Raw genomic sequence first — 13,009 nt, forward strand, 5'->3', positions numbered from 1 at the left:
GCCACTTGGTAACTACTGCAGTTCCTTCTCAACATCTGGTTTGTTCTGGTCACCATGGCTGAATTCCCTTTCTGAGTTCCCGGTGTCCACAGACACGAGCACGTTTTAACTGCCTCTTTGGTTGAATTTTACCTGGCCGTGGTTCTCAGAATAAACCTGCACAGCAGAGTGTGACTGTACATCAGGAGGTACAAGAGCTGGCCGGCCTGTGGCGGGCACTTTGCACGTGTTTTTTCCTCAAGGCAAGATGGGAATGATTTGCTCCATTCTATAGGTGACAGCGAACCTTTTAGACCTTTCAGCAGTGCAAACAAACTGCGGCAGCGTGGGTGCCATAGGTTCCCACCACTGCCGTAGATGAAGAACTCAAAGCTTACAGGCATTTGGTGACCTGGCCAAGCAGGTGCTGGGCCAGGCAGTGTGACATATTCATTCTAGTAGGTTCTGTAGTTCCGTTCAGTCCTGGGGTGGGACCCATGGCCTCTTCCCTGAGCAGGGTCCCGAGCACCCCTCACCCTTTTTGAGGTAATGTTTCTCTGAATCACTAAGTTGCTCATGCTGGACTCTAACTTGCAATCTTCCTGCCTCAGCCTCCCAGAGTGCTGGGATTACAAGTGTTTATCACCACCTTGGCTCCATAGTCTTTAAAATGTGGATTACACCATCATTAATCCAGCCCAAAGGTCTCAGCTTTTTCAGTAGCACTCCTGTGAGAATGTGGACTTTCATGACTTTATACATCATCAGAGAATCTGGTAACTTTTCTTCTAAAATGTAAATCAGATGGGGAGGGTAGTGCACAACCTGCTAGGAAATCCTTACCCTTTACCCATTTCTTTTTCTTTTGGCATTTTGCTCTTGCACCTGTAGTACTTCTTAATCTTTCTAGGTATTTCTGTTCATAGGAGGAGAAAAATTGACATTTGTTCCTAGACTGATGATTAAAGTTTGAATTTATTGGCAGAGATTTAGGCCCAACTGGAGAGGAATATGCACTTCTGTTATCCTGTTTGGGGGCAGAGCGGTTAGTTGGAAACAACCAGCCTTTCCCTGTTCTCGGTTACTTCCTATGACATCATCACAGCAGGTGCCTGCATCACAGGTGGTTGCAGAGCTGGTCTGTGGGTTCTTGGTTAGGCTGAAGGGTCCACTTGATTGGCCTGGGGGCTGCCTAGAAGGTTAGTGGGTCACACTTGTGGGTGTGTCTGGGTGGGGCATGGAGGTGTGACCTCGGGGGTCTATGGCTGGCTCCCTCTGCTTCCTCTCTGGGGCTGTTCTGTTCTGTTTCCACCGTGAGTTAACAGCTTTCCTTGCCAGACTTTCTACTGTGCTGTTTTTGACCACAGAGTGACCGTGAGCCAAGAGTGCTCTCCTTTAAGTTGCTATCCTTGGGTACTGAGCAAGGAGGAAGCTGATCGAATGCATTGCATTTCTTGCACACTGTGGATTACATTGAGTGGTTTTTCCAAATTAGGGCCTTAGGGAGAGCATCTGAAGGTTTGGTTTCTATTCAAAGCTTTTGTTGGAAGTGGGCCCATAATTAAGGTTGATTACATCCATTTGTTGCCAGTCCATGGCGGTGGCACTGCTATTTCCATCTGCTAGCACTGCTTTCAGACTATTCTAATTAAATCTCCAGTCATCAGTTTTTGAATGAGTGATTTTTTTGTAACATTTGGGGAATTTGTCACATAAACCTTTTTGGCTAAAGACCATACATTTGTTTCATATTTTCTGTGTCCTGAAGTTGCACCTCTAAGTATTTTTAGTAACTAAAATCTCTTCGCAGAGTGGAAGAGTTTTCCTGGGTTGTCTCTTGTTCCGGCTTTGTGCTTCGTTTGTGGAGGGCCAGCCATCCTGAGTGCAGAATAGGGTCTCCTCAAAGCGGATAGGCCCTCTGTGCCTCATGTTTGCCCAAGACGCAGTAAACGAGAGCACTGAGAGGTGGGGGATGCTGAAATACATGACTTCCAAAGTAACAAAAGGTTTTGAGGGGGGCATAGGTAGGTCTTCCTTGTGCAGCCCGTCACCATTTTAAGGTTCTTCTAGACAGTGAAATGCCTACAGTCCTACACTGGTTTCCTGTGCAAGATGTGACAGACATGCCAAAGGACAGGATTATGGATTATGGTGACACAGGAAGTTGCAATGCTTTTGAAAAAAGGGTACCAGAAACCTTCAGGTGGCACAAGAAGCCAAGCAGGCACTGGAAGAGGTGGAGAAAGCCAGATCCTGTGTTGGCCAGCCTGGCTCAGAGGAGGTCGTGCTCTGAAAGGAGGAGGTCGTGCTCTCAAAATCTGAGTGCAGGGGACAGAGCTATAGAGGTTTTTATAGAGTTTGTGGTGGGGAAGATGAGTTAAACAAAGACAGTTACTTAAAGATGACAGGTTTACAACTTTGACCATCTAGTAAGGAGTCAAACCAGGGGCAAGGGAGGAGGAGAGGGTGCCTGTGAGGAGGAGGAGGAGGAGAAGGGGCTGTGAAGGTTAGGGAGTTGTGAAACTGCTTCATTATCATATCAAAGGGTAGCCCTCTGGAACCGCCTGACCTGTGATGCAGGCACCTGCTTTGATGATGTCATATGCTCAACTCCTGCTTTTTATTCAGTTCCTAGACAGTAACTGAGAATGGGGAAAGAATGGGTGATGGAAGTGTAACTGTATAGATATCCTAAAGTTCACCAAGCTACACATTTAGAAAGGGTGACTTTAATGATATACTAGTTAAACCTCAGCAAACTGAATTAGAACTTGGGTCGCTATTTTATGAATCAGGGTTTATATGATAATGAGGTTTTAAAGGATGGCCCAATTTTCAGAAGTCTTGTGGGCCTGAGTAGGATTACTAAGTGTCCTAGTGTATTTTGGGTTTTTCAGTGGATTTCATCCTTTGCATTAATTTAGGACTCTTATGTACCTCTTGCCTCCGGCTGAAATTGAGGGATATGTTTGAGGTAATCCTAAAGAAATTACATCATCCAAAACTAACCCTATAAACTTTGGCTGTATCACTGATTTGAAACCTCAGCCTGGTACACACATTGTTGCATATTTTTTCTCTTTGATAATGTATAATAGTAATACACAATTCTAATATTCTTTTATTAGCAAAATTTTCCCATATTACTGTTTCTCTGCAGTCTGAAAGTAAATGCCCATTAAAAGATATCAGCTAGTATTTTAATTTTGCTACCCAAAATTATGTTAAACATTAATTTGAAATTTTACACCTAAAATTGCAAATTTTAAAAGTTTTCTTTTGAGATTTTGACTCTAGTTTTTTTTAAATAGCACTTATTCATAATAGTTTTTTTCCATGGTTACATGTAACAACATGGCCCAGGTTACATATATTTTAATGACGTTTGACTTTTTGAAAAATGGTCCTCCTGAGAGATTAATTTTCCCAGCAGTGCTGTGTGGCACATCTTTTTCCCGCATCAACAAAGGGCACCAGGGTTGTTTATTATTGTTTTCTTAAATAATTTTTGATTGGTTATTAATGAACACTGTTTCTTAAAATAAGTACATTGACCTTTTATGTGTCTTCGATAAATTTTCCCATCTACTACTGTGTTTTTCTTTCCTTTTCTCTTTTGTTGTTTCTGTCTTGTTTTTGCAGTGCCAGCACGGGAGGCCAGGCATGCAGGTGAGGGGACGGTGGCACGCCCAGCTACACCCTTGCTCAGCTGTCTTTTTAATGAGTTATATGTCATACTGTGTATGACTTAAGTCCATTATGTTAGGATATTTTCTCCAGTTGGTTGCCTTTTAGTTTTGGTTGTTGACTAATTTTTACTTGCTGGAGATGGAGATTTTTACTGCCTTTGGTTGGGACCTTAGCTGTTTCATACATGTCTTTGGTTAGAGCCAAGCAGAGACTCTGTTCAGAGTAAACCGTGACAGTCGTAGGGCTTTCCCAGGGTTGAGCAGCTGGGCTACTTAGTCTGACAGGGTCCCTCTCCCTGCATGTCAGGAGACTGGAGGGCAGCACTGTGTTTCTGAACATTATTGCTGGCAGTGTGTGAGTTGCTGATTTTGACACTGTTTTTGTTTTTTTAAAATGACAGCGGAGGATCTTAAGCGTTTCTCTGTTTTCTTCTCAATAAATGATGCTTGTGAGAAGCCATATGCTTTTATCTCTAAAAAAATCAAGAACATGTCCCCAAAAAACAGAATGTCCATGGGCCAGGGATTAAGTGATTAGCACCTAGGGAATTAAGGAAAATTCCAGTGCAGGAACCTAAAGCACCGTCACTCCTGTCTGTGAACGTTGAGATTGTGGCTTGCTGTCCCTGTGTCCATTCTTGCTCTGGCTTGAGCAGGCCTCTCTGCCCTCGTGCCTTCACTGGTCCTGAGCATCCAACCTTTGGCATCAAGAGATCCCTTGGTTGGCAGACTGTGTGGAAAGGAACATGCCACTCGAATTGGGCCAGAACTGAGGAAGAGCCACCTGGATCTGAGGCCCGTGTGTCAGGCTCAGCGACTGATGAATGTGAAAGTAGCATTGTGGCACCTGGGAGCCTCTCCCCCTGACAGAGATAGTCCTGGGCTCCTCTGCCTGGCACTGTCCCACTGTTTGGGAGCAAGTCGTGGATTTACAAGCCCAGGACAGACGTTGACTGAACTATTGAAATGATAAGTAGAATAAAAACCCTCCCAGCCAGGTCTTGTGTAATACCAGATACTGAAAAGGCAGAGGCAGGAGGATCACAAGTGTAAGCCCAGTCTGGGCAATTTAGTAAGACCCTGTCTCAAAATAAAATAAAATATCCGAGTGTGGTGGTACCTGCCTGTAATCCCAGCACTTGGGAGGCCGAGGCAGGAGGATCACTATGAGTTTGAGGCCAGCCTGGGCTACATAGTGAGTTCAAAAGCTAACCTGAAACATATAGCGAGATCTTGTCTCAAAAAATAACAAAAAGAAAAAGTACAGAGGTTTGGAGATGTTGCTCACTGTTCCTTTGTTTCCATCCCAGTATCAGCACAGAAAGAAAAACAAGACTTTTTTTGCTGGTGCGAAGGTGGCTAGTTCTCTTGCTAGTGAGGACCAGTTCTGTTAGTGAGGACTAGTTCTATTGCTAGTGAGGACTAGTTTTGTCAGTGAGGACTAGTTCTGTTGCTAGTGAGGACTAGTTCTGTTAGTGAGAACTAGTTCTGTTGCTAGTGAACACTGGTTGCTAGTGAGGACTAATTCTTTTGCTAGCGAGCCACTCCGTTGCTAGCTTGTTTGGTGTTCACCTGAAGATCCTACTTCATTTCCCTCAGTGAACAAAAGGGGCAGAGGTAGAGCTCAGGGAAAACACGCCTTGGTTTAATTCTCTAGGCCTTGTTTTTGTTCCTTGTCCCAGAGTTACAAGTTTAAGTTCTCACACATTCAGCCATGTCTCCCTGTGGTACAGCTGTCCTTTAACTCAGAATTAAAGAGCCCACAGTCTTGTGTTATTCAGTGGTGTCCTGGGTCCGGGGTATCCTGCACACAGATGGAGTTCATGTTTATGTCATTATGAGGGTAACTCCTGGAGATTAGAGAGGATTTATTCTGTGGGGCTTATGTGTTTGGGTCTGGCTAAATTTGGATAACTGTACTTAGGATGGCTTAAGGATATCTGTAGGTACCCTAGTCCTTGAGTAATAGACAATAGCATTCTTCCTGAGTGCAGGCAGACTCTAGACTTTCCAGTGAAGCCAGAGTTTCTTTCAATTGAGTTGCTCTGACAGTAGCATTCCTCAGGATGTGAGATACTTTGTGAGTGTGCTGCTTCTCTTTTGATCTCTTAGGGAGACAGATGACAGTGGTTTTTACTGTCTCTGTTGTAGTTACTTAGTTTCTTTCCTACTCTCGTGGTCCACCACAATAGACAACACCCACAGCTTAGCTGAGGAGAGGTTACTTGGGCTCACTTTTCAGTCTGTGGTCAGCTCATTGCAAGGGGAGAACAGCATGGCAGAAGGGTCTGGCAGAGGAGGACTGCTCATATGCTGGCCAGGAAGCAGAGAGAGAAGGGCAAAGCCTGGGAGGGAGATGTACCCTTCTAGGTCACACCCCAGAGACTGCCTCTGCTGACCAGACTTTACCTCCTAACAGCATTTTTGGCTCTGAACTCTTCAGTGGATGAAGTCTCTGACATTTCAGCACCCCGTGATCCAATCTCCTTCCACAAGTCCTGCCTCTGAACACATGAGGTTTTTGGCGGACATTGTGGATTTACATCTGTCTTGGTTACTTTTCTCTCATTGCTGAGACAAAATACCCGATGCCCAAAATTAAGGAAAAAGAGACTTATTTAGCTTACAGTTTATGGCTGGGATAGCTCTGTGGGTGAGGGCTAGCTATGTGGGCTAGGCCCTAAATTGATCCCAGCACCACGGAAGAGAAGTAAGTAAGCCAGGTGTGGTGGTGTGTGCCTGATATCCCAGCACTAGGGAGGCTGAGGCAGGAAGGTTGTCTTAATTTCGAGGCCAGCTTGTGTTAGCTAGTGAGTTCAAGGCCAGCCTGGACTGCACAGCAAGGCTCTGTCTCAAGCCCCCCCACACACAAAGAAAAAGAAAGAAAGAAAAGAAAGGGAGGAAAGAATGAAATATGAAAGGGGGGAAAAAAAGAAAAGGAAGAAAGGCAGAAAACTTGAAATAAATGTTGCAGAGGATGTGGAAAATAGGAAAAGTCACATGCTGCTGGTGGGAAATGGTAGATGGTGCATGCACTGTGGGAAATGTTAGGGAAGTTCCTGAAACTTTCGAGTAAATTATTCCTCTGGGAATATGTCCATGTCTTAGTTACTTTTCTCTTGTTGCTGAGACAACATACTTCACACCCAAAGTTAAGGAAAGCAAAGGTTTATCTAGCTTACAGTTTGTGAAGGTTTCAGTCCATAATCAGCTGGCACCAAGGCAGGGTGGCATGGCACAGGGCCAACAGATCCAGACTACTGAAGACAGCACAAGCAGCAAGAGCAAAGGGGTGGGGGAGCCTCTTTCCCTCCCTTATAAGGGAAGAACCAGGCTACCACCCCTTAGGGCAGGTGTGGCACTCACACGCCTCTGTGCCCTCCTCTTGCACAGAATGAGGATGATTACAAACTGAGGACCCCTGCCGAGTTAAACTTCTAAACCCCTCAAGTTGACACAATGTGTCAACCATTACAGCACCCTAACACATCTTACGGATTCACCCAGGGCCTGTTGTGCTCCCAAGACCTAGTACAGTACCCTGACCACTAAGGGTGCCCGTCAGCAAGAAAAGCAGCTGCCTTCTCCCAACAAACGTTTTCTGTTTCAGCAGATGGTCTGTCATTAGGACACCACGGTCGTGTCTTGGAAATTAGGTAGACCTGGCCAAGCATGGTTACTTCTCACCTGCAATTCCAGCACTCTGAGAGGTTGAAGCAGGAGGATCACAGTGTGAGCCCAACCTGGGCAACTTAGTAAGACCCTGTTTCAAAATAAAATAAAATAGGTGGGCATGGTGGTGTATCCCTGTAATCCCAGCACTTGGGAGGCTGAGGCAGGAAGATTGCCATCAGTTCAAGGCCAGCCTGGGCTACATAGTGAGACCTTGTCTCAAAAAACAAACAAACACACACATAAATATAAATGAGTAAGTGAGTAAATGAATGAATGACTCTCCTGGAGAGGTAGCTCAGTGTAAAGGCCCTGGATTCTGAAACTGCCTTTTTTTCTTCTTCTTAGTTTATATGCAGTTTAAACATTTTTTGGAGAGGGGCTTGTTTTTAGGGATATTTTGGAAATCTAAACAGCACACAAATGTTAGAAATTACAGTTTTAGAATCTCTGTTCTCAGGAGGTTTGGAAGCATTGCTTCTGCTTGGACGATAGGTGGTCACAATACAATGAGCCTGGGAGGTCATCGCTCCCGAGAATTGTGAAAGCCTCATTCAAGGCACACACCTCGAATGTGTGAGGTGCTCATGAGGGCCGGCAAACGAGGCCGAGTCTCCCAAGGCATTTTGGTAAGTTCTTTGGGAACATGAAATTATCAGAAATTAAGCCAGAAACCTGTTCTCTCTCAGCCCTGGGAAGCTGAGGTCCAGACTCACTGGTCAGGTGGCAGGGAAGCAGCAGTGCAGCCCACACCAGCTGCGGCGTCTGTGGCTCATCTCTCCCAGCAGGGGCTTCTCTGCCCCTCAGCCTGGTGCACCCTTCACGGAGCCGGGGCGCTGGCTTCTCTGCTGCTCCCCAGCTTCTCATTTGCTTGTGGGCAGGCGGGGCTGCTTCAGTCCCAGAAGTGTTCATGGGTTCCCTAGAAAACGCCTCCCAGCCCTTCACAAGCCCACTGTGGGCTGTGGCTCTGGCACCTGGCTCTGCCACTGCCTGGAGCTGAGGCCAGCTTTGGGTGTGCCTTTGGTAGGCAAACCCTGCCTTCCTCCGTGGGCGTGGGCTTGGCGGGTTGCTCAGCCAGGGCTCTTTCCTGCCGGACGCTCCCTCGGCACTTCCTGACCTGTGGAGCACCCTCTCCGGGATAACTACAGCCCATGTTCCCCTGGAATGGCGTGCAGGTGGTTTTTGAGACAGTCACAGTCTCATCCTTACCCTTTTTTATGCCACCCCACCATGCCCTCCAGAGCAAGAATTTTCATTACTTTTTTTACTACAGACCTCCTGGGCTTTTTGTGAACAGCAAGCCAAATGTATAAATTTCCTTTTCCATGAAAGATACCTTCCTGGACATAACCTTGTGTATAATGCTATTTCACTTGGCCTGTGTCTTAGAACGCATTTCCTGTCAGGGCTCGGAGACCGTCACTCTTGTTGCCGTGTAGCACTCGGTTATGTAGGTTCACTGCTGTTCGTTAACCAGCATTCTCTAACATGCACATGCCTCATTTCTAGGACTTTGCTGTTAGAGGTAACGCCATAGTAAACAGCTCTGTGCGTGTAGTGTTTCATGTTTACGGAGGGAGATTATCAGTAGCTTTCAGAGCTCGTTAGCGATGTTTCAGATATTGCTGAGTTTCCTTCCTGCAGCCATGCCTGGCGTGCTGCATGGGACAATTCAGTGCTTTCAGGCTTGAAAACACCCACATACGGCTGACATACATCTACACACGCAAACACACACCACCCACTTGTGTAGCTGCGAGCCGAGGCTGGGCGACCAGGCTTCCCCAGGTCTCTGGTCCTGTTGGCATCAGGTCGCGGCATCTTCCTGGGCTATCTCTGGCACCACACAGGCAAGCCCTGGGAGCTGAGGTGGTCAGAGCAGGCTTCTCACGTAATGTCGGTCAGTCCAGGAGAAGCAGTGCCCAGTGAGTGCCGCTGTCACAAAGAAGCTTTGTGACTTAGAGGAAGAACCCACTGAGGGCCTCGGTTTCCAGATCCCTAGTGTGGTGTCCCTGATATCCTCACGTCCCAGAGACAAAGTGTATCCAAAGGTGTAAAACTCATTTGGAATGAAAAGTGCTCTCTCAGGTGCAGTGGTGCTGTTTTTGTGGCTACTTCAGGAGTTCAGTGACGTGGCACAGGGATACTGAAGGGGTGTCCTGACTTGGATCACACAGCAGGTTCCTGTGCCCAGTTCTCCCTGGGCACCCCAGCTTTGCTGTTTGGTTCATGGATGTGATTCTGCCAGTGGCCCTAAGAAGCAGCCAGGGCCCAAGGGGAAGGGGGCCGCAGGCCCAAGCTCGCTGCAGTCCCTGACCTTGGGTCGGAACCCGTCAGGGGACACTGCTTCCTGACTGTCTAGAGCACAAATGTCGGATTCCGGGAAGCTCGCCTGTCTGTGGTGGTGACAGAGAGTGCGGAAGACCCATTCCGTGTCCCGGGAGGGCGACTCCAGCTTCCAGTTCATTGCAGGAGACTGGTGGATGAGTTGTGGTCCGGGGCAGAGACCTGAAGTTACTCTTCCTGTCAAAATAAATGGATTTCTTCAGCTGTCTGAACTTTATTTGTTGAACTGGACAGGAATGAGCCAAGGCTAAATTAAATTCATTTTCCATTAATAAAACTGGGTCACTCTGGGCTGCCTGAGTGCTTGTAAGTGCTTAAATCATGTTCCGAAAGCACCAGTGTTTCACCTAGTTTTCATAAACCTCTAAACTAGCCACCTCACGCCATCACCTACCTGTCCCTCACATGCCGCTGTTCCTGCCTTATTGCACGGCTGACCATGGCCGGAAGGCACAGAAGAGAGGCAGGTCCACCACCGCTCCAGGCCAGAGGCCCCCAGCCTGCCCGTCCCAAGCCCCTGTGCAGCAGCTTTGCACCACGTGCTGCTGGAAGCTCTGTGTACACAGGGTTGATAAACTGGATTGGAGGTAGGAGGCTGTGAAGCACAGAAGTAGGTGGCCTGAGGGAAATTACTTTGGGAAGCCTTGTTGATGGGTCAGAACACTTGTGCCTCAGAGCTCCCTGAGCTGCCGGTAACACTTGCTGGAGGTGTGCGTGAGCCGGGGGTGGCCTGCGAGGTCTCACCTGCCCTGCCCGCGGTGTGGGCCTGGGGGCCTCTGTGGCCTGTGGGTGCTGCTGGATGATCCTGTCTCACACAGTCTTGCAGACATGGGTCCCCACTGCAGGATGTGTGATTTCAGTATGGATTTTGGAGTATTGTGAAATACAAAAATCCAGAAATGATAAAACTGTGGGACATGTCTTTCAAAAACACAGAGAGGGGGATGGAAGTCTTTTTTTTTTTTTTGCTGTACCGGGGATCAAACTCACGACCTTGTGCTTGATAGGCAGGCACTTATGCCACTGAGCTATATCCTCAGCCCTCCTTCTGTTCTATACTAGTCGGAACCATAACACTATAGACTTTTGTTTAAACTGGGACTACGGTGTAGCTTGTTGATAGGGCACTTGGCTAGCATGCACAAGGCCCTGAGTTCAGCACCAGCACCAAAAGAATTGTTTTTCATTTATCTTTTTGATGAAATGATTGCATTCTATATTTAAAGATATGAAAAACTAGAAAAATAATAAGAAAATAAATGTTTCGTTCTCCCCTTTCAGTATTTAAAAAGAACTGCACCCCCATGAGAAAGGGGAAGTGGGCTTTCTCTAAGCTTTGCCTGCTCTGTAGCCCCGGGTTTCATACTTTGAAGCTGTGCCCCTTCCCTCTTTGTTGTCTTGCTAAGAGCTCCACAGCATGCGAAGTACTCACTGATAAAGTTTCTCTTGCTTCTATTTCCAGTGCATAGAGGCCAAAAAACATTGCTGGTATTTTGAAGGACTGTATCCAACATATTATATGTAAGTATGTGTACTTTTCTGTTGGTTGAATTTCGTGGTCACATCTTTCTCTGGGAATGAATTTTTCTTGGTGGAGGGCTGGGATACGGGGTGGGAGGTCCAGGAGGGGCCCAGTTTTGAGCTCCTGCCCCAGGTTTTGGGCCTGCTTCCATTCACAGCCTTGCCAAGGGCACTGAGCTGGTGCCGATGAGCCTCTCTGAGGAAGTAAATCACCGTGTGCTCTGTTCTGTGTGGTGAGTCAACTCCTGCATGACTGGTAAAAAGAAGCAAGATGTCTGTGAGGCGAAAGCTTTGTTGGCTGATACAAATTTTGCTAAGCAAAGAAAACAGGGCACAGGAACAGAATTATGACCTTGGACAAGAGTAGAAAACTTTCTCAGCTGAGCTCCTGTGACTGTGTGTGGCGTGCGTGTGTGTGTTTTTGTTCGCGTGAAATCGTGATGGTTGCCTTCCTCTGAGGTCCCCTCCCCAGACAGATGCAGTCACAGAGTTGCATGACTGTTGGCTTGGGAAAGGTTTTACTCCTTCTAGCGCTACCTCAGCATCTGCCAGCCTTGCTCTAATTAAAGCGTCACTGCACTTTTTCCTTATTGTTTTTATAGTTTTAATATCTGCTGCGTTGACCAGCAGCTATGCAGAGCCACCTGCCTGGGTGCCCAAATCACCTCTCTGCTGTACCACTTGTTGCTTTTGATTTTGTGTGGAAGATCTTAGTTTTTAGAAGAATGTACCCAACCAGTTTTCTCTGTTGTTTTTAGTGTTGAATTTCATGAAGTGTGCGATATTCCAGGAATACATATACATTGTGTTATAGCAGAAACACTTTATATTCTAGCATATAGGGTAACTGGAGAAGAAATACGCAATACAGTCAGCCCTCCATAACCAAGGGTGCTGCGTCCTTCAGAAAATATTTAGAAGGAAATTTGTGAAATTGACTCACTAACAGGCGTTCTCTTGTCATTGCTGCCCAAACAATACAATATAACTACTGTTTCCTTTGTCTTAGGTGTTATAAGTAACCCAGGGTGCCTCAAGGTTTGGAGATGTGCACAGGTTCTGTGGAAATTCAAGGCTATTTTATAAAGGGGATGTGGGCACCCTCTGATTTGGAGAACTTCAGGGGTACTGGAACCAGCCTCCTCAGATACCCTAGAATGACCACAATAACAAAAGAGATTGTTCCTCAGGGTGGATGTTTTTCTCACTTGTCACTGTCAAGGACAGCACTGCAGTGGGAGGCAGAAGCTGCCCATCTGGGGAACATAGCAAACTGGCAGCATCTTGGTTTGACTATCAAGCAGGAGCTCTGGATGCCCGGTCTTGGGGTCCCTGGCAAAAAGCCTTTGCAGCTGCAAGAGGCAAAACCCACTTGGAAAATGAAGCAGCAGCATAAGGACTCGGCTCTAGTTGCAGAGTTGTCAGGTTGAGGAGAAGTGGCTGTGGGGTAACAGGGAGGTAAAGTGTTTCGGTTCTTCTCAGTTTAATGAATTTCTCTCGGTCAGTCTTATTTTTTCACTTCAGCTCTTGTGTAAACATGAGTGTTACCCACCTCTTCCAGTGTGTTCTGTCTTGGGAACAGACACTTCTCCCGTCGTTTTATAGATCAGTTTTGTCAGAAGCTGGAAGTCAGGGGCTGTTTGTATATTTACTCTTTCATTTGTTCTTCTACGCGTTCATGGATTCACTACATGTCCTGAGAGTGCTTTTGCACAGAGCTGGAGACAGGGAAAATAATAACAAGCCCTGCTCTGTCACTCAGACATGCTGGCCTAGTTTCCTTTCACCTCTTTTTCCGTCTG

The 13,009-nt window shown here is 46.7% G+C and overlaps 1 protein-coding gene across 2 annotated transcripts in view; it reads left to right on the plus strand.

Annotated features, from left to right (window-relative positions):
- The window catches only part of Vopp1 (vesicular, overexpressed in cancer, prosurvival protein 1), a 92,956-nt gene that overhangs the window by 42,554 nt on the left and 37,393 nt on the right, over positions 1-13,009 (plus strand). For both annotated transcript variants that reach the window (XM_005396876.2, XM_013520650.1), the window contains exon 2: positions 11,149-11,207. In XM_005396876.2, the coding sequence (XP_005396933.2) occupies positions 11,149-11,207 (59 nt within the window). The remainder of the gene's footprint in view (positions 1-11,148; positions 11,208-13,009) is intronic.

The sequence above is a fragment of the Chinchilla lanigera genome, unplaced genomic scaffold (genome assembly GCF_000276665.1).
Source record: "Chinchilla lanigera isolate Chin_1 unplaced genomic scaffold, ChiLan1.0 scaffold00055, whole genome shotgun sequence".
Classification (NCBI taxonomy): Eukaryota; Metazoa; Chordata; class Mammalia; order Rodentia; family Chinchillidae; genus Chinchilla; species Chinchilla lanigera.